The sequence below is a fragment of the Canis lupus genome, chromosome 9 (genome assembly GCF_048164855.1).
Source record: "Canis lupus baileyi chromosome 9, mCanLup2.hap1, whole genome shotgun sequence".
NCBI classification, from domain to species: Eukaryota; Metazoa; Chordata; class Mammalia; order Carnivora; family Canidae; genus Canis; species Canis lupus.
The window spans coordinates 38,281,501-38,304,530 of record NC_132846.1 but is presented as its reverse complement, the minus strand read 5'-3'; the positions used below and the strand labels follow the sequence as shown (position 1 = coordinate 38,304,530).

Below are 23,030 nucleotides of genomic sequence, written 5' to 3'. Positions count from 1 at the left end.
CAAATAGTAAGGGATGAGACATTTTACAGGGACAGACATCTAGTCCCTCTATTTCTCAAGGAAAACAAGGAAATGGAGACAATAGGGTTTAAATTAGAAATGAATTCTCTTTGCTAATAATTGTTGAAGTTGAGCTCTAGGTACATGGGATTCATTATACAATCCTTTCTCTACTTTCCTGTCTGTATAATAATGTCCATAATAAAGTTTTTAAAAAGTGAAGATCTCTTCCCAACCTCCCAACTGTTAAGGAAGGAAACAAGAATATGAACACAGATGTTAAGAAAGCACCTGTGATGGTTAATTTTATGGATCAACTTGACTGAGACATAGTGCCCAGATATTTGATCAAATATTACTCTGGATATTTCTGTGATGTGATTTTTATGAATGAGAGTAACACCTAAATTGGTAGACTTTGTGTAAAGCAGAATGCCCTCCATAATATGGGTGAGCTTCATCCAATCAGTTGAAAACTTTAACAGAAAAAAAGACTGACCTCCCAAGAGCAAGAAGGAATTTGGCCAGCAGATAGCATTTGGATTTCAACTGCAACATCGGTTTCTCCCTGGGTTTCTAGTCTATCGGCCCATCCTGTAGATTTTGGACTTGCTAAGCCTCCATAATTGTATAAACAAATTCCTTAAGATAACCTCTCCCTCTCTTTCAATGTATCTCCTCCTCTCCATCTCTAGGTACATTCATGTACATAGACATTAGATCATGTACATGAATGTACCTAGAGATGGAGGGGAGGAGATACACATACATATATACACAGAAATGGAGAGAGAGCTATATCTCTCTATTATATAAATATGCTTATATGTATATAAACTATTTAGATATAGACATAGGTATAGGTTTAAATATTCAGTGATAGAGATAAATTTAGATATAGGGTAGGATAACCAAAATATCTGTAGTGGCTATTAGGAGCTATATAAGGGTTCTTCAGAGAAACAGATCAGTATAATGTGGTGTGCATGCATGTATGTGTTTCTCTCTCTACCCAACAATGAGCAAGATGTAAGATGTGTTCAACTCTTATCTAGAGTAAATCTCCCCACTTTGTCAATTATCATTTTAATCTCTAATAGTATTTGTAATAACCTATATTTTGTCTCTTTACTTTCGATTTTGTTTTTGTCTCTCTTTGTCAAAAAATTTAATTAATTTCCAAAGGAGTAAGGACTACATATTTCTTTTTCATCATTTCATTTCTAGCACTTAGCACACTATAGTATAACACAGATTCCCAACAAATAATATTGAATGGATGGATGAACATTCTCAAACCAGTAACTTCTCAACTAGGTTCTTTGGAATTCATACCCACCAAACAAGGTGCAATTAGTGATACTTTGATAAGTCCATTGAGAAGTATTCTCAATTATCTGTGTCTTAATCAAGTCAATAAAACAAGTACCTGGACAACACAATGAGACATACTGTGGTTTGTCTTAATGTTCAAACTTTTACAGCACTTCAATTCTCAATTTTTCATCTCATGTATTATGTTGAATCACATGAAACTTCTAATCTACAAAAAGAGTAATTTATTAGAATTCAACCTAATATGACACATAGTTAGAGAAATGCATATTCTATGCAATGAAAGCCTTAAAATCAAAAGAGAAATTACTTTTAAATCTAGATTGTTGAAAAGTAAATCTTCCACTCTAGCTACTACCTTCAAATTGGGTCTTGTTTTGCATATTCCTCATGGGGGAAATATGACATAAGAATTATAGAGGGGCTATTCCATTTATCCCACTATTTCAGGAAAAAATGGGGAAAGAAGGGGTAGTTTTAAGGATTATAAAATCCATAACTCTAAAATAAGTTATTGTGCAATCCAGAAGTTTTTAATTGTATAAAAAGCATTTCAGTGGCATTTATAGTTTTCAATTATCCCAAGACTGGGGCGCTTGGGTGGCTCAGTTGGTTAAATGTCCTACTCTTGATCTCAGTTCAGGTCTTGATCTAAAGGTTGTGAGTTCAAGCCCCACATTGGGCTTCATGATGGGGAAGGAAGGAAGGAAGGAAGGAAGGAAGGAAGGAAGGAAGGAAGGAAGGAAGGAAGGAAGGAAGGAAGGAAGGAAAGGAAGGAAGGAAGGAAGGAAGGAAGGAAGGAAGGAAGGAAGGAAGGAAGGAAGGAAGGAAAGAAGGGAGTGTGGGAGGGAAGGAGGAAGGGAGGAAGGACAGATGGAAGAGGGAAGAAAATATTGAGCTTTTTTTAAAATTCCAAAATATCTGATACACTTATTTTTTTTTTATTTATGATAGTCACAGAGAGAGAGAGGCAGAGACACAGGCAGAGGAAGAAGCAGGCTCCATGCACCGGGAGCCCAATGTGGGACTCGATCCCGGGTCCCCAGGACCGCGCCCTGGGCCAAAGGCAGGCGCCAAACCGCTGTGCCACCCAGGGATCCCCCTATCTGATACACTTATAATTCATCTGAGTAGTTTATGCCCAAAATCAATGCACAGATCTATAGGTGAAGATACCTAGACTCTGGGTACAGGTAAAATAAAATAGACTGTTAAAAATGACATCTAAAAAACCCCCAGTAAAGTATGGATTGTATGGTGTGTACAGTATCCTTTAAAAAAAAAAAACCACCCTTTTCTGCCTATAATTAATTAATCAATCATACTAAACATAAGATACAAAGAAGAGGATGTTGGTTACTTACAACTGTAATATGAGCACATGGCTATATGTCCCTCTTACCTCAAGGAGCCGAAAATAAATACAAAAGTGAAACCATTCCTATCTACTGTTAAGTACCCTTTATATTTTTATTTTTATATATGTTTCAGATCCTGATTCATACCATTTTGTAATGTTTATCATTGCTCTTTCTTATTTGGGCATAAAAGGAAAATAAAATGTTGTCAAAATCACTCATAAAACATTGGAAGTTTTATCAATGGAATGGCCACACTCTTCTGTTTGGGCCAAATTCACTAAAAATTTGTAAAAATTTTCAGTTCAGGTCTTGATCTGAGGGTTGTGAGTTCAAGGCCCACATTGGGCTTCATGATGGGTATGGAAGGAAGGAAGGAAAGTAGGAAGGAAGGAAGGAAGGAAGGAAAGAAGGGAGGAAGGAAGGAAGGAAGGAAGGAAAGAAGGGAGGGTGGGAGACAGGGAGGGAGGGAGAGAGGGAAGAAAGAAGGGAGGGAGGGAAAGATCTTGAAAATCTTGAAAGATTCTGAGAGTTTTCAATTGTAATTCAATTGGAATTGCTTGTAATTTGGCAACTCTGAATAATTTTATAAAGTAGGTACTTTTCCTAAATATCTTATTTTTTTAAATCCCTGTACAGAAGCTACTGGTTATGTTATGGTATATACAGGGCTTTGGAAAGGGAAAATATCATAAAGAGAAAAGCTTGCTTGATGACCAAGGCAGAACTGAATTGAAGTAGTCAGGTAAGGAAACACGTAGGGAACCACCAGATGGATACCTTGTGGGCAGAAGCAAGGGTGGATTTGGTGAGTGTTAACACTCTGCTCGCACACTATCCTTCCTGACCTGAAAGGGAAAATTAGCAGTGAACCTATCTCCATGTCCATCCATGGTACTCCACCGTGGCCACACCTTTAAGTCACCTAGTACTCTTTGTAAAGCTATATGATTTCCCTGACACTACCACTCTCTATTCTGATTTGATTCATTTGCAGTGAGCTTTGGGCACTGTTTTTGTTTTGTTTTTTAAGTGTCTCAGGATTGAGACCCAGGGCAGTTCAACAGGGATTGCAGTTAGAAAGCAAACTGACTGATGATTACAATCCATATTATAAGCATTTGACTTAAATTTTTGTTGCATCTCTTTGTAAAAATCATTCTAACACCAGGAGGGGCATGTGGAATGCCACTAAGGAAAATAGAGAAAAGAGAATCCTGCATCCAATTCTTCATCAACTCTCCTAATTTGGAATGATTAAAAACCACTTCCAGGTTATGCTTTCACTTCCTCTCCCCCTTGTTAGTGGCTAAATGGTGGCCCCCAATAAAGATACACCCGTCCTTATCCCTGGAACCCATGAATGTTGGAAAGGTCTTTGCAGATGTAGTTAAGGATCTTGAGAAGAGATCTTCCTGGATTTTCAGGATAAAATCTAAATCCAATGATAAATGACACAGAGAGCGCAGACACACACAGGAGGAGAAGGCATCATGAGGATGGAGGCAGAGCTTGAAGCCAGAAGCGTGTGGACCTGCTGACATCCTGATTTTAAATTTCCGGTCTCTAGAATTGTGCCAAAAATAAATTTATGCTATTATAAGACACCAAGTTTGTGACATTTTGTATGGCAGCCACAAGAACCAAAACTAACTTTCCCTTATTTTTTCTCATCCCAGAAATTCAACAGCATGAAGTAGTGGACTGAGTTGGGAAGATTAGCTGAGCAGAAAAAAAGTCTGACTAAGATCTGGGCCTCTGGCCTAAGGCACTCCCAGATGCAAGTCCCAGCTCTGCCACTTAATGGGGGGGGGAATGTCTCTGAACCCTAGTTTCCCCATCTACAAGATGGAGATATTAGGACCTCTTTATTTAATTGTTTAGTGGGAATGTTGTACTTGAACATATTCTGACCTAAATACAGAAATGAAAAAATATATATATTTGACAACAGCAGCCATCATAGCCCAAACAGAAGGAAATGGCACAGCATGGAGACTCCTCCTGGACCAGAAGCTAACCCATTTAGCTGCAGGTAAGGGTGGTCTTGGGGGAAGACCCAGTCAGCTGGGCCCTCTTCCCAACTGGTGGGGAGAAATTGCTGTATTTTAACCAGAAAGCTTTGAAAGAAAGCTTTTGAGGGAGAAATAAACAGAAAAACAAAATTATTCTTCCTCTCTCTCTCTCTCTCTCTCGCAAAGCTAGGTTTCTTCAAAAACTATTTCATGATGGGAATTTCTTTCTTTTTTTGTTTTATTGTTTTTTTGTTTTTTTGTCTTTTTGTGGGTATTTTTTTGCGGGTATTTTTAATCAGATTTTTCTCTCTTGAATCTGAAAAATGCCTCCTTTGTTACAAGTAGTACCAGCCCTTTCCCCAAACAACACTAATACCTTGCATAAAGAAACCAAGTAAAACTTGTAACATACTTAGCAGGTGCATGGTAATATTAAATGCTAAATAAGTGATAGCTATCAAGTGTCACTGCCAAATTATTATTACTACTTGTGTCATTAGGAAGAAACAGTTGCAGTTTCTTTCTCCCTTTACCTAAATCCACATAGAACCATATGTGTAAGTTCTTTGAACTTTGAAAATTTTATAGCCTAAAAGAAAGCAAAGTATTTTGTCAGGTAGGTGATTTTGCATGATGGCTTCAGAAAAAAAGACTGCCTCTGATATTACTACACAAATGAAAAGAATTACTTTATTCTTCAGAATATCACATATATTCAATTATAATGACTAGCTTGCAGATAGCCATTTCTTGGGTCTATAAAAACGGCAGTTTCATATGGTTCAATCTAAGAGTGGGATGCTCTAGTTGACTGTTAATCATTTCTATTAGGTCTCTTCCATTCATAGACTGAGATCTAAAGAAGAAATTGCTATGGTAACCCTAAGAACCCAAGAGGACTGCATGAGGGAAATTAGGAGAGAACGAGTCCAAACTCATCACTTTGAAAATGAGGACTTAAGCCCCAGAAAGGTGACATGAGCTTCCCAAAATATCACAGCTAATTAGTGGCAAAACAGCTCTGGCTGTCTTCACTATGCTTCTTTCCACCACATCAGGCTGCCTTCCTTACTTCTCTACATTTGCCAAATTTCACTGAGAAATCAGTGTTCTGAAGATGGTAATTAAGGCAAATATCAAGACTTAGACAAAATCTGGGATACAAGCACATTTCTCAAAAAGACTTTTGATCAGTGATAATTAGACTTTTTTTTTTTTACCAAAAATTAAACTTTTAAAAGGAGCAATGTCCTAATGAAGGTGTATAGTTCTTAGACATTATAATTTGGGATTCTCCTGATTAAACTATTTTTTTTTTGATTAAACTATTTTTAAAGCTCTCTTTCTATGATCCCACTCTAAGTTTGAGACATAGATTTTTTCAGTGTTTCTTCAGCTGACAGCTTCTGATTCATGCTTTATTGTTATTGTTTCAACATTATCTTTAAACCTTATTTGCAAGTATAATTCATAATTGTCTCTAAAATACTCAGATAACATGTCAAACAAGACAAAAAAAAACTTAAATAGCTCTAACCTTAGTTCTCTGTACCTGTTATAGTTTGCAAAGGAGAAAACATCGCCAATTTTAATTTCCCAATTTAAGTAATGAATACAATGTGTTTATAGGTGATGACAGTCTTAAAAGCCATTACTGTGACTGATATTTTATTAACGCTGCATGGCTATGATTCTATTAGGACTTTTACCATAGGTACCATGCTGATATCTTTACAAAAGTAATTCATTAATCTAGTTTAACCCTGTAGAAGATGTATTGATTATCCCAAAATACAGATGAGGAAATTGAAGTTTAGAATGGTTCCATAATTTGCTAAGTCACACAATTTGTGCCAACCAGCTGATTATGGGGGGAAAGTAGAATTGCTATGAATCTTACCTCCATACGACCCCATGACCAAGCAGAAGTCTATTCGTCTCACAAACTTATGTCCCAGCTGGGACAGTAGTGGCTAAACCACTTGTAAGTCCCAGATTTTACCTGACAAACTCATTTTACCTGACAGAGAAGAAGAAATGAGGATTGGAATGATTTTTTTACAAAAGAGAGAGAGCTTAGTTGTCACCCGTAAGATAAGAGCACTATCTTTAAATGCCCAGCTTCTGTGTGATGACAACCATCACTCTGTGGTAACTTCCTGCACTACAAAGTTCTACACTCCAGCAATTAAAAATAAAATATGTCCTTTAAGAACAGGAAGCCAATTATTTATTTGAGTATATTATTTTTCTTCAACAAATTGGCAGTTAGTAAATTATGTAGTAGATTCGGTGACCTTAAGGAGTAAAAAATTCCCTTTGGAAAAGTAATTATTGCCCTGTGAGGTGGGAAGTGGATCAGAGCAATGAAAATCTCAGAAACAGCTAACTGAAGTGAAATGGCAACACTGCTGCAATATAATGAGACTAAAACATATCAAGGTTCTTGTCAATGAAAAACCACTTTTTTTGTCAAGCATTAGTCAGAGGGAAACTCAACACACACATCTAAAGAGCTCAAACGACAGGAAGTGGTGGTCAGCCTTTTCCCATCTGCTCTTCAAACTCAAAGAAGGGCATTACTTTCACAAAGCTAATGTATTCTTCGGTAATGTCTGTTCATCATGTCTACCACAGCAGCATCCAAACAGCTCACATGTGATTTCTTAATGGGGCCTATCGTGGAAACAGTGATACTCCTCCCCTGACCAAAACCACAGCAAGTTGCCAAGCTCAGGAAAATGTAAGGCGTCATGCTTACCCAGCCCCTCATGGATCCCAGTCTTGTCTTTAGAGTGCTTCCTTTTCCCTCGTTGCTCCAGGCATGGAAGGCCTATTTTTTCTAAATATATCTTCTTGTTGATGAAGAGGAAGAGAACAACCAGAAGAACAATAAAGACCCCAACTGCTGATAGGAAGCCAATGGCTTCAGGAGGAACTGGCAAGAGAGCACAAAAGAAAAAAAAACATCATCACAATTAAAGTAAACCAACTTTTACTTCTAACTGATCAAAGTTTATATTTATTAATTAAAGTGGCAAATACTCTACAAGTCTTAACACTTGCTGGCAGTTCCAGGACTGTGTACAGGAAAAAGGAAAAAAAAACAATTGTTGCTCAGTACATCCCGCTAGGCTGGTTCTTCAGATGACAGACCTCACTATTCTTTTGCACTTGTGCTTTCTTCCTATCCTCAGCCTAATATTCAGCTTCAAACACACAAACTACAGGAGATATATCTGTTAAATGGGTTGAGCTGGAAATGGTTGATCAGTGTTTTAAAAGCAAATCCCTGGAAAACACAGCTGCTCAAAGCTTAAAAGATAATCTCTTGAGACAAACTTTCAGACATCTTCCTTTCAATATTTGCAGTTGGAGAAAAAAATCATTTCCTGGATATAGTTTTGCAAACCCAACTATGCAATATGATGATTATCATTATCAATGGAGACAAGAAAATTCCTAATCCATGCCATCAGTGTAAGAAATTGGAAATATATTTTGGCTGGTAATATTTTAGAAACCTGATAAATGAAATTTTATCTTCTTCCTCCTCTTCATCAAAATATCCTGAGTTTTATTTGACCTTGGTTAAGTGCTACCCAATATACCTTAAAGAGTTCCAGCCACTGAATTCAGCTATGAAGTGCAAATAGCAGGGAGACTAGAACTAATTTAGGATTTTTTTTAACTAATTCAGGATTGAGGGAAGATTCGTCTAAGGAAATGACATTTGGGCCAAGACATTACTCAGTAAAGAAATCCAGAAAGCAAATTATTAAGGAATTAATTACAGAGCAGGTGTCAATAGAGTTATTTAAGGGAGTTGAGTATATGTGAAAACTTATTAAAATGAATCTCCTAAAATGCAGCTTTAATCCTTTGGCAGGTTTAATATGTAGACTAATAAATATGAAGGGATAATATTTACCTCACCCTACCATCCAGATACCAGAGAAAGGATGAATCAAACCGGTTCCAATGCCATGAAAAGATAAAGAAAATAAATGGTACTGCCTCACAGAACCAATCCAGTGGCAAGCCAATGAAAGAATAAACAAAGATAATAGCTTGGTAGTCTGCAAAATGATAATAGTGTCTGCTATCAAAGCCAACATTTACCATGAAAAAAAAGTATGCACATATTGATTATTCTCTCTGTCTTTAGAGGCAGCATAGGTAGTAGTGCTTACTGGCATGGATTCAGCAATTATACTGCCTGAGAGAAAATCACACTCTGCCACTTATTATCTGTGTGGCCTTGAGCAAATTATTTAACCTCTCTGTGCTTCAGTTTCCTAAGCAACAAGAGGACATAATAAATATAGCTATATAAAAGATTAAATGTGTTAACACATGGAAAATAATCAGTGTGGCACCTGACATATAGTGATTTCTCCAACAGAAATAACCATCTTCCCCAACATCATCATCATCATCATCATCATCATCATCATCATCATCTTTGAAGAGCTGTTAAAATATCTAGGAGCAGTAATTTGAAAAGGTACATGCACCTCTATGTTTATTGCAGCATTATTTAAAATACCTAAGATAAGGAAGCTACCCAAGTATTCATCGATTGATAAATGGATAAAGAGGATATGGTATATATACCAAATGGAACGTTACTCAGCCATAAAAAAGAATGAGGCCTTGCATTTACAACAACATGGATGGACCTAGACGGTATTATGCTAAGTGAAATAAGTCAGACTAAGAAAGACAAATACCATATGACTTCACTTATATGTGGTATCTAAAAAACAAAACAAACAAAAAAGCAGAAATAGACCCATAAATGCAAAGACAACTGATGGTTGCCAGATGGGAGGGGTTGGGGGTGGGCCAAGTGGGTGGAGGTGAGTGGGAGGTTCAGGCTTCCACTTATGGAATATATAAGTCAGGGGGATGAAAGGTACAGCCTAAGGAATATATTCAGTGGTATTATAATAGCATTGTATGGTGACAGATGGTAGCTACACTTGTGGTGAGCATGACATAATGTATAAACTTGTCAAATCACTATGTTGTACACCTGAAACTAACATAACATTTATATGAACTAAACTTTAATTAAAAAAAAATATCTAGCAGTGGAGCCTGGGTGACTCAGTCAGTTAAGTCTCTGACTATAGCTCAAGTCATGATCTCAGGGTCCTGAGATGGTCTGGCTCATGCTCAGCAGATATTCTCTTATCCCTCTGTCTCCTCTCCCACTCACTCATTCTCTCTTTGTCTCTCTCTGTCTCTCTCTGTCTCTGTCTCTCTCTCTCTCAAGCAAATAAATAAAATATTTTTTTAAATGTCTAGCAGCAAACATGGTATGTATGCACTGCTTTGTGCAGTCTGTGCTCTGGACCCTATCTCCATCCCGTTCATCAAAACAATTACCTCTCTCTGTGTTTGCCCCTCATTCATGTATTTTCAACTACTTCCCCTTATAAATACATCTTTCTCACCTGCATTAATCTACAAAAAGCCCACAGCAAATATCATTCTCAATGGGGAAGCACTGGGAGCCTTTCCCCCAAGATCAGGAACAAGACAGGGATGTCCACTCTCACCACTGCTATTCAACATAGTACTGGAAGTCCTAGCCTCAGCAATCAGACAACAAAAAGACATTAAAGGCATTCAAATTGGCAAAGAAGAAGTCAAACTCTCCCTCTTCGCTGATGACATGATACTCTACATAGAAAACCCAAAAGCCTCCACCGCAAGATTGCTAGAACTCATACAGCAATTTGGTAGCGTGGCAGGATACAAAATCAATGCCCAGAAATCAGTGGCATTTCTATACACTAACAATGAGACTGAAGAAAGAGAAATTAAGGAGTCAATCCCATTTACAACTGCACCCAAAAGCATAAGATACCTAGGAATAAACCTAACCAAAGAAGTAAAGGATCTATACCCTCAAAACTATAGAACTTCTGAAAGAAATTGAGGAAGACACAAAGAGATGGAAAAATATTCCATGCTCATGGATTAGCAGAATTAATATTGTGAAAATGTCAATGGTACCCAGGGCAATTTACACGTTTAATGCAATCCCTATCAAAATACCATGGACTTTCTTCAGAGAGTTAGAACAAATTATTTTAAGATTTGTGTGGAATCAGAAAAGACCCCGAATAGCCAGAGGAATTTTAAAAAAGAAAACCATATCTGGGGGCATCACAATGCCAGATTTCAGGGTGTACTACAAAGCTGTGGTCATCAAGACAGTGTGGTACTGGCACAAAAACAGACACATAGATCAATGGAACAGAATAGAGAACCCAGAAGTGGACCCTCAACTTTATGGTCAACTAATATTCGATACAGGAGGAAAGACTATCCATTGGAAGAAAGACGGTCTCTTCAATAAATGGTGCTGGGAAAATTGGACATCCACATGCAGAAGAATGAAACTAGACCACTCTCTTTCACCATACACAAAGATAAACTCAAAATGGATGAAAGATCTAAATGTGAGACAAGAGTCCATCAAAATCCTAGAGAAGAACACAGGCAACACCCTTTTTGAACTCGGCCACAGTAACTTCTTGCAAGATACATCCACGAAGGCAAAAGAAACAAAAGCAAAAATGAACTATTGGGACTTCATCAAGATAAGAAGCTTTTGCACAGCAAAGGATACAGTCAACAAAACTAAAAGACAACCGACAGAATGGGAGAAGATATTTGCAAATGACATATCAGATAAAGGGCTAGTTTCCAAGATCTATAAAGAACTTCTTAAACTCAACACCAAAGAAACAAACAATCCAATCATGAAATGGGCAAAAGACATGAAGAGAAATCTCACAGAGGAAGACATAGACATGGCCAACATGCACATGAGAAAATGCTCTGCATCACTTGCCATCAGGGAAATACAAATCAAAACCACAATGAGATACCACCTCACACCAATGAGAATGGGGCAAATTAACAAGGCAGGAAACAACAAATGTTGGAGAGGATGCGGAGAAAAGGGAACCCTCTTACACTGTTGGTGGGAATGTGAACTGGTGCAGCCACTCTGGAAAACTGTGTGGAGGTTCCTCAAAGAATTAAAAATAGACCTGCCTTACGACCCAGCAATTGCACTGTTGGGGATTTACCCCAAAGATACAGATGCAATGAAACGCGGGGACACCTGCACCCCGATGTTTATAGCAGCAATGGCCACAATAGCCAAACTGTGGAAGGAGCCTCGGTGTCCATCAAAAGATGAGTGGATAAAGAAGATGTGGTTTATGTATACAATGGAATATTACTCAGCTATTAGAAATGACAAATACCCACCATTTGCTTTAACGTGGATGGAACTGGAGGGTATTATGCTGAGTGAAGTAAGTCAATTGGAGAAGGACAAACATTATATGTTCTCATTCATTTAGGGAATACAAATAATAGTGAAAGGGAATATAAGGGAAGGGAGAAGAAATGTGTGGGAAATATCAGAAAGGGAGACAGAACGTAAAGACTGCTAACTCTGGGAAACGAACTAGGGGTGGTAGAAGGGGAGGAGGGCGGGGGGTGGAAGTGAATGGGTGACGGGCACTGGGGGTTATTCTGTATGTTAGTAAATTGAACACCAATAAAAAATAAATTAAAAAAAACAATTTTCAAATAAGACATAATTTTATAAGAACAGGGACTGTGCTTCGGTGACTCATTGCACTCTCAGCAGCCAACATAGGGTGGGTACTCATAAATATTTGATACCTAAATAAATGTTGAACTCCTCTTTGTTTAACACATTGATTAATGTAACTATTAATGTAACTATCAATGAAAACTTCTGGAAAGAAAAGATAAACTTCAAGTGGGTCAGTAACACTAAGCAACACAGGATATGATTTACATAATATTCAGTCTTAGAAAAGAGAGTTTATCTATCATTCATAAGCAGAAACATTTGGACCTAATGTCATTCATTAATGAAACGAATTTTTTATTTTTGTACAAGTATATTTTTCCATTAGAAAGCAACATGAGGCTCATTACATAAAATCTGCAAAATATAGAAAAAATTAAGACAACCATCATTAAGATTTTTGTACTTCCTTCCAGTCATTTTGACTACTGGGAAAATACTAAATTGTCTATATTGATTTTACCTTTTTGGTTCATAAAACATTTTTACTAGATTAAAAGTTCTATTATTTTTAGAGATGTTAGATAAAAAATGATTCATTCATGTAGTAGAATATTTTGATAACAACGAAAATGTAAAAGAAAAGATCATATGGAATCTTACCACCCATCACTGTTAACCTTTTTTCTTACAAATTTTTAACTATCTTTATCATCACTGAAATACTATTTGATATGCTGATATTAATGCACTTAATATAAAAATACAGATTTCAGAATGGAAACAACATGAAGAAGTTATTCAATATAATATCCAAAGATGCAAAAAAATGAGGGAACAAACCCTTTTGTTCCTCAATATAACTTTGTTTTTTGGAGATGAAAATATTTCTGTTAGCAATAATTCTGGTAGCAGGGCAGCCCAGGTGGCTCAGCGGTTTAGCACCACCTTCAGCTCAGGGCCTGATCCTGCATGGAGCCTGCTTCTCCCTCTGCCTGTGTCTCTGCCTCTCTCTCTCTCTGTGTCTCTCATGAAAAAATAAATAAAATCTTTAAAAAAAATAATTCTGGTAGCAGTGAGTTAACTATAGATAGGTATAAAATTCTAAAGTCTCAATATCTTTTTCTCCCAAAAGCTGGGTAGATATTGCTCCATTACGTTTATCTTTAATGTTTAAAATAAGTGTGATTCTATAGCTTACTTTTTTTTTTTTCTACTTTTTGAATGGGCAACAGAATGTTTTGGTCAAAATGTTGCTAGAATATTTTAATGCAAAAATTTTACCAGAAGGTGTCTCTTTGTGGGCATCTTCTGTTGATTTTTTTCCTAGAACCCAGATTTTCTACCCAAATGTCCATGGCTTTTGTAAAGCTTGGGAGAGTTTTCTTCAGTTACGTCTTTGGCAGTTTCTTCTATTGAACTGTTCTTGTTTCTATATTAAACTGGGTAAGTATTTCTTTGGCTACCAACTTCAAGTTTTTTCCTCTTTGTTTTTTTTTCTTATGCTTTCTGATAGATCTTCTTAAATACAGACTATACATTTTCACTCAAGTAAATAGGTGAAAGTATGCTCTTAACCACTATGCCATACTCATTACTGTAAACCCTGAATATCTCAGTTAGTGCCACATGGGGGGAAGATATTATCTTTTTCCCTCCTTTCAAGTTGGATGGTGGAAAACTCTAGGAATAAGTACACATCTGGCTAAAGCAGAGAGAAAGCTGATTTTGGCAAGTTTGGCTATTTCAAGAGTTCATGTGCATCCTAGAATCTATCGATTCTAATTTCATCTTTTTGCTATGTGTTTATCAGTACTACGTGGAAAGTCTGAACAGGTTCATGAGGGGTTGCTAGAGAAATGCTATGTTAAACTGTAGGTCAGCTTATGTGCTTTCTACACGAGCTTTCTTCTTACATGGCTAAGAAGTTGACAGTGATCGCAGACTTGTAACAATTGCTTTACCAAGGTTCCACACAAACTTTCCTTTTTAAAGGTGACTTAAAATTCCAACCATAATCTAGCAATTCCACCTCTGGTATATAATCAAGAGAACTGAAAATATACATTCACACAAAAATGTGTTCATGAATGTTTGTAACAGTATTATTCATAACACCCAAAAGGTAGACATAGCCCAAATGTCCATCAACTGATAAACAAAATGTGATACAGTTAAACATTCTGCAGTGAAAAAATGAAGTGGTGATACATGCTGCAACATGGATGAATCTGGAAAGCATGCTAACTGAAAGAAGTCAGATACAAAAGGCCACATAAAGTACAATCCCATTAAATGAAATGTCCAGAATAGGCAAATCCATAGAGACAGTAAGGATATTATCTGTTCCCAGAAGGTTGGAGAAGGGAAGAAGTTAGTGGTGTCTACAAATGGGTATGGGTTTTCTTTCTGAGGTAGTGAAAGTACTCTGGAATTAGTTAGTGGTGATGGTTGTGCAACTTTGTGAATATACTAAAAACTACTGGCTTCTACACTTTAAAAGGGTGTTAATTTTATAGAACATAGATTTTATCTCAAAAAGTTAAAAATGCAAATATGTCATTTTAATAATGACTGGAAGGAAATATGAAAAGAATTATAATAATTTTCTTCAATTTGGTTTGAAAGTGACTTTCTTCATGTTTAAACATTCTGTAATTTTATTATTCAATATGTAGAATTAAAAATAAAGTTTAAATATTATAGGTTATGAGAACTGGAGTCAGCACAGCTCTACCCTCAATGTGTAACACTGAACACAGCAAGCCAACAGTTCTATCAGTATAAGCCAAGGAGGGTTTGATGCTGCATTTGGGTCTAAACAAAATTAGAGACTTTGGCAGGGAAGCTTAAATTCATTTTACATCCCATATATACAAATGCTATAGTGAAGAACAAGCATTACATGTATCATCTGCTATAGATGACAAGGGCACATATGTCAAGAAACTTAAGTGCCATCTGCAAAGTAACTCATCTAATTATTCCAGTAATTACTAAATTGGAAATCAGATGGCTATGAAGTTTGGTCACATAGTTTATATTGAAAACTTCCTTAAAGTTAAATATATCTCTCATGTTCCACTGGATAGCCCCATCTGTTGATTTTCAAGCAATGGCTCAAGAAGATAGAGCAAACAGTGACATAAATAGGGAAGTCTCTGCATGTCACACAGTCACTAGATGTTTGTAAATTTATTTCCGTGGTTGTTGAAAAGGTTAAAAAATAAGGCTAACCAACTACAGCCATTTGACTCACAAGAGCTAGAAATAAGATGGGAGGAAGCTGAAAATTTATTCAACAGAATGGTAAGGGGAATCCAGATTAACTGAGCAATGACAATAGAAATAATTTAAAAGTAAAGTTATAATTTCTCAGGAATAAACTCTCTTGACATCACTTTGAGGAACATGAGGAATCTCAAAAACATGAGGAAAGGGCAGCTCAGGTTGCTCAGTGGTTTAGTGCCACCTTTAGCCCAGGGCCTGATCCTGGAGACCCAGGATCGAGTCCCATTTCAGGCTCCCTACATGGAACCTGCTTCTCCCTCTGCCTGTGTCTCTGCCTCTCAATCTGTGTCTCCATGAATAAACAAAATCTTAAAACACACACACACACACATACACACAAGGAAAGCCCGAAAAAAATCTAAAACTCTACTCACTTATACAACCCTACTCTCTTTGAGTGTCCTTCAACCTGGAAGCCCTGTTTTCAGAGATATAATTTCAATTTCACTCATCCCTGTAAAAAGTAGCATGACTTTAAACTTGTTTTTATTATATTCTTAAGCATGGTTATGCAAAAAAGTCCCTGACTTGAGCCTAAGCTTGTTTACCTTAGAATTCTGGGATAAATCTAATGCACAGCACAGTGATTACAAACAATGCTATTAATAAACCTCAAAGTTGCTAAGAATCTAGATCTTAATTGTTCCCACTGCAAAAAAAAAAAAAAAGATAATTATGTGACATAAGAGATGAGTTAGCCAATGGTACAGTGGTAATCATATTGCAAAATATAAATGTATCAAATCAACCCATTGTACACCTTAAACTTATACAATGTTGTATGTCAATTATATCTCAAGAAGAGTACATTGAAAAAAGAATTCAGGATTGTCTGGGTATGGCTACATCCTCTTCCAGGGATCCATCCACCTAGGGCTTGAGAAGCTTCCCAGGAAGGACAGTGAACAAGGTCAGAGTAAAGGTAAACTGAGTATTGCACAGGTTTAGCACAGGTCTACCAGTCGGGTTGACCCAAGCCAGGATTCTAGGGTGAAGAAGTGACAATAAAAGCTATTGTGTTAGATATCGGAGGCTTTGGCAAACAAGGAGATGTCTTCAAGGCCAATTTTGGGATAATAAAAGTTGAAGCCTGGGACACCTGGGTGGCTCAGTTGGTTAAATGTCCAACTCTTGATCTCAGCTCATGTCTCAGGGTTGTGAGTTGAAACCCCACATTGGGCTGTACAAAAGAATTGAGACCTTTGACCTATAGTTTATGCTCAGACTTTCTTTGCAACTACCAAAAAGAACAGAACGTAGAAAAAGAGAAACTTTTTAAGAGTTGAACACCAATTTGCCAACTCCATAGATAGATACTTCAGTGCACAAATTTAAAATATACATACAATTAGACTCATTTATATCATTAGATGTGTTTTTACAATAAACTATGAAATTAGGGATGCCTGCATGGCTCAGTAGTTGAGCATCTGCCTTTGATCTTGGTCCCGGGGTACCAGGATCAAGTCCCACATCAGGCTCCCCACAAGGAGTCTGCTTCTTCCTCTGCCTATGTCTCTGCCTCTCTCTGTGTGTCTCTCACAAATAAATAAATAAAAACATTTTAAAAAATCAACTATGAAATTAGTCACTTTTAAAAATTAGCATAGAACAACTTAAACTGAGGGTTTAATTTTCCTTTTTTTCCTTTGATAATGCTTCCAGAACTAAAAATATTAATAATGATATAAGAACAAAGGCTTTGATACTTAGCATATTATGTTTCCATGTCTAAATTTAAGGCTAGTTATTATAACCTCAACAATCTTCGTGGATAGTCAATAATTTTTCTAAAACTTCCTAGGCCTATGAAATATAAAATATTTTACATAAAATTTATATATTTAAAGAAAAATGGGTAGTTCCACTTAAATTTTCTTCCCAGTAATAGCTAACCAGGATATGTTAACCACATATTCAAACAAATCCTTTGGAAAGAAAAAATAGACCTTTCAAAAAATGGCTTAATGAAATCTAAGTGAGATTTTAACATGTTCCAAAATAAAACATAGCAACATATGGAGTCACTAGCAACCAATCATTTCTCAAAACAGTTAAGAATACAGCATTTGGGGGTATACATGGTGTGCTATCTTTAATATAATAATATATGTGTGTTGAAATGTGTTCATCTTCTTCTGAGAATTAAGTAACCTAACCTGCCTGCTTTACATGTTTAAAATGTTAATTCTCCTTTAGCATTCACAGACACACACATACACACACACACAAACACACACGCACACACTTCTAGAAGCCAAGAATCATCAGCAATCTTGCTCTCCTTTCCCTTCATGCTCAGATGGTTAGCTCAGAAGCAGCATTTAATGATGAAAGTGGGTGAAGTGCACCAATAGGTCCATGGAAGGAATCTTTGAGACTTTTTTCACTTTTTTTTCTGAGTTTCCCGGAACACTTAGCTACTCTTCACTGTCTTCGATCTCTCTATTTCCCCACATCTTCCCAGATGAGGAAGAGGACAGAAAATCAAAAGGAACTAGATAATGTTGATGATTTATAAGGCTACCATCAACATTTTTGGATTGTTGGATTTTTAATGGCATAATTATGTTGCTGAATTTAACTGAGTAATGTATGGTCATTGTACAATTTAGATGTCATTTGCCAAGTAAAAGCAATCAGCTAGCATGGATATAATTCATTATAACTTTAACATTCCTGAATTTAATATAATTATATGACAAAATTAGGAACATATGCCCAATGAAAGTATGTCATGTTGAAACATCAGAGAATATACATGTATATCATTTTGTTTGAATGGTTGTTGAATCAATGTGGCAATTTAGCTTTCAAGCACAAAGAGAATATTTTTATAAATGAGAGAAATTGAGAGACAAGTCTACTTCAGGCAGACAAAATATCGGAAGAAAGATATCCAACTTTCTTCAACTCTCCAAAACAAATGCATTTGGAAAGCATTTGGAGTGAAATGTAATTCTGATTTGTTTATAACTTCTTTATTTTTCAACTCACAGAATACTGCCCACACAGTGAGACTGAAGTTTTAACAAAATTGTTTTTTACCAACCAATACCCTCAAAAAAAAAAAAAAAAAAAAAAGATTTGCTTGCAGTCTAGCACAGTTAAATTTTTTCAAAGATTATTATAAAGACTTCAATTTTTAACTTTTTAAAAGAGATGTTATTTATTTATTTGAGAGAGCACATGTACAAGCAGGAGGAACAGCAGGGTCCTGGATCAAGCCTGACATGGGGCTTGATCCCAGGACCCTGGGATCATGACCTGAGCCAAAGGTAAATGCTTAACCAATTGAGCCACCCAGGTGCCCCCAAGTTTTAACTTTTGATCTCAAGAAGTAGAATGTAGAGCTTTATGCTCAAAAACTAAGCAGCATATAGGACATCAGAAATAGGATGAAGATTTAAATGCCCAGTTTCTCAGACAATACATTTTTGTGTATTCAGAAAGTTATCCATCCACAGAGATACAAGTTTACCCTGTTAGTGAGAATTTGCTGGGAACACTGAAAATCCACTGACATTTCAGCTAAGAGCATAAAGTATAGTTCTAACAATAAAATCAATTATCTAGCATCAGCATCCCTGTCTAAAGTTCAGACCACATGCAACCATTTAGGTAACAACATTGAATAAAATTATAATTGTATTCAAATAAAATAGCTATCTTTTACCTATTCTTCTTCTGTAGTAGAAACTTAGAAGTTTCTCTGGAATTAATTTCTGAATAAAAACCCCTTTCCAAAACAGATGGGAATCTAATCGATTCTCATATTTCTCTAATAGAAGCATTTACTGGCTCTTTTTTAATTATAAAAAATAAGGAAAAAAGAAAAAAACAGCATAAATTGTCTGTTTTACTGTCTGTGCTAATTTCATTTCATTATATCCTTGGAGTAAGCTATTATTTTCCCACTGGTTCCCATGGCATTCTTCATTATCAGCTGCTAATTGTCTAGCATTCACATAGGACTGTGAACCACGTAGGCTGCTGCGTGGGCTGAAGTTCTAGGGGAAGCTGAACAGCAAAAGGATTCTGCATTGTTATTATTGTGACACATTAGAAAGTTTCCACCCACTTACGTGCCCACATCACTCTGCTGCATAGCGTCCCTACCCAGAAGGGCCATGTACTAAAACACGGGAGGCCATCTGCACCAGGCATTCCACTTGGTAATTACTGCACCTCAAGGGAAGAGTACACGGGGTCAAACCGTTGTAGGTACAGAAGCCAGAGGTCTGGCTCCATGTGGTAGCCATGAGTATTGATCTTAAAACACAACTATAATAGGTCTTTCTAAAAGGCTTCCTTTATTCCCAGCCTTGAGCATAAGTACCTAACACGGGCCAATTACTCCTTCAAACGTCTCCTCATTTACCCTTCCAAAATCAAGGCCAATTTAGAGATTTAAACATTTTTTGAAAGATGCAAAAATGTCAGAGACTTTTAAGTAAATTTTGAGATGCACTGCTCCTTGACATTATTCCCAACAGAGGCTTGAGTATCTGGAGCTAATTACATTTGACCTTATAAATTCAGAATGTGCCAAACAAAAGCTATTAGAAGAGCCAAACAACATGCAACATTTTACACATTTAGGTCAAGAGGGAGTTGTGAAAGTCTCTTAATTAGCAAAGCAAACAAGGACTATAAAAGTAGGGCTTTGAGGCACAGAAGATAGTGTTTTATTCTAGTGCTTTGCAGGCACCATGTTGCAAAGTCTTGTGGAACAAAGCTCTGATTTCATAGTGCGCTATGCACTGATCACTTTTACCAGAAAAGTGTGGCCCTTGAAACACCTGTGTCTCCTCCAGGCGCACTTTCTTAGGGTAAGTGCTACCCTCACCAGATCAGAATCACAGGGAGCTAAATTTCTTTTGTGGGCTAACCAGGATCCTTCTGACATTGTAAAACATGAAAGAGATAGGATGATGGGTTCAAGCTGAACCTCAATTATTGGTACATCCTTGTGAGGCCACCACAGTCTGATACTATTCCAGGGTTTAAGAATATGATATTTAAAGTTTACCATGAGACGCTCAGACTCTTGAGGACTAGTTCATTGTAGTTAAATCAACCAGAGGCTAAAAGCACAAAGGCAAAGTAGATACAAAAAAGCTTTTGGACCTTAGTTAAGGAGATTCAGGTCCAGCACTATACTACCTAATTCTATATCCCAAGGTGATGTGAGGTCCTGAAGGGAGGACTGTGTGACATCTATGTGCTTTTCCGCCAATAAGGTATGTGACAAATCAGAACCCCAACCTTTTTATTATCATGGTTATTCCTGGCCCAGGAACTACAACCAACTTTGTATCTATAGAACTACAGCCAATCTTACATCTGGTAGTTGGCCACTTAAGATGAAACTATGGGTCAAAGGTTGCCTGGTGAGCAAGAAAAAAAGAGCATGAAAAGTAGGGTCTTTCTGAGGCCTATTTCCACCCCTGAATGATTTAAATTACTTAGGTACCTTCTCACAAAGACACTCTTGCTCAGATCCCAGAATAGTCCTTTAAAATCAGAATGCCCAAACCTCTGGGCAGAGCTAGAACCCACATCACACATCTTTGCTCTTCAACTTTTCTTTCTACATGCCTAAGTCATCACCAGAATTTTCCAATTTAGGCTTTGCTTCTTATCACTTCACCCACTCTCTCAGAGCTCCACTTCTCTGCTCACGTCTCAGAGTTTTTTATTCTTTAAGATTCTGTGTTTGGGTTCCAGTCCTTCATATATTTTGTGTATTCTCATGACTTCAGCTGTCATTGAGGGTTACTAAGTATGTGTCTATAAGCCAAAACTCTAATTTGACACAAATATCTCTTCCAGGATATCCTGCAGGCATTCCCAAAACTACCAAGCCTAGTACTTAACTCATTATCCTTTTCAAAAGCCTTCTGAAATCTCAAAAATCTTCACCATTCCATTCTTAGTTCAGTGCTTAAGTCAGATTCTTATCAGGCTGAACCTCTACAAAGATTACAAATTGAGGGGATCCCTGGGTGGCCCAGCGGTTTGGCACCTGCCTTTGGTCCGGGGCGTGATCCTAGGGTTCCGGGATTGAGTCCCACTTTGGGCTCCCAGCATAGAGCCTGCTTCTCCCTCTGCCTGTGTCTCTGCCTCTCTCTCTCTCTCTCTCTCTCTCTCTCTCTCTCTTTCTATCATGAATAAATAAATAAATAAAATCGTTAAAAAAATTACAAATTGATGTCATCTGCCTTCCCTGTCTCCCTTCCCTTCCCTCCCCTTCCCCCTCCCCTTCCCCCTTTCCCCTTCCCCCTTTTCTTTCCTTCTTTCCTTCCTCCCTCCCTGATATTTTTTATTAAAGCCTAGTTCAAGTTTTCAACTATTTGATTTCTTAAAAATATAATTTGGGTCTCTGGCAAAACAAGACTTAGCTGGGCTCAGCTACTTTAATAATAAACTTACAGGATAGTGAGGTTCAGATTGAGGTCATTTCATGAATATGGCCGAACATTGATTATTACACATACATACATGTATGCTGGATACTGTCAGATTCCCCACAACACCAACCCATTCTACTAACCCCTAACAGAGTTAGCCATATGAACCACAGACCTACAGTCATGCATAAACGATTCTAGGACTCTCCACAACCTCAAGATCAAAGCTCAAACAATTACCGTAACATCTGAGACTCCCTCCAAATCATCCCAAAACCACCTTTTCAGTCTGGTTACCAAGTACATCTCCCAAGTATACCACTCTTGCCTTTGTCAGAGAGATATTCACTGTTCTCTAAGCCTTCGTGTACTTTCAAACCCCTATGTGTTTTCTCAGAATAATCCCTCTCCCTGGAATGACCTTTTCCAAGGTGAAGTCCTGCCCCTCTTGTAAGGACCCACTGGAAAGAACACTCCTCCAGCAAAGCCCACCCCTGTTCCGCCAGGCAGACCTTATGACTGTGCTTTTTGCACAGTGCTTATATCTTTACATCTAACTCATGACGTTGCATCACTGTTTGTTTATTCTAGCTATGATTTCCCACTAGACTGTAAATTCACTGAAACCAAAAATGGTGTCTTCTTATTCATCTTTATATTCTTGATGCCTTGCTCATAATAGATCCATTATGCATGCTAGCTTAATTAAATTAACAAGTATAACCTCCAAGATTATGTTTTATTTAAATTACTGATGAGTTTATTGCATATAAACTATCACTGAATTAGAGTAGGGAATGAGGAATTCTCTGGAAGAGTCCTACAAAAATAAATTCTGTGTATGGTATGTTCTATCAGCTCCAACAAACATTGTTCTGCCACTCTTTTATTATGTATGGTTTAGGCCCATCAGTGTTCCAGGCCTGCAGTACACTAGCAGATGTGCAGGCTGGGAAAACTATTATCTTAAAGCTGATGATTTAGAAGGAACCCTGGAGGACACTGATTCAAACCTTTATTTTGCAAA

The 23,030-nt window shown here is 37.1% G+C and overlaps 1 protein-coding gene across 10 annotated transcripts in view; it reads right to left on the bottom strand.

The window, feature by feature from the left end:
- Window positions 1–23,030, bottom strand: part of SYT16 (synaptotagmin 16) — a 232,198-nt gene that overhangs the window by 111,292 nt on the left and 97,876 nt on the right. For 8 of the 10 annotated variants that reach the window (XM_072838858.1, XM_072838857.1, XM_072838861.1 and 5 more), the window contains one exon: window positions 7,470–7,646. In XM_072838858.1, the coding sequence (XP_072694959.1) occupies window positions 7,470–7,646 (177 nt within the window). Of the gene's footprint in view, window positions 1–7,469; window positions 7,647–23,030 lie in introns of those variants that run through there. The other 2 variants (XM_072838851.1, XM_072838862.1) reach the window with 1 other exon arrangement.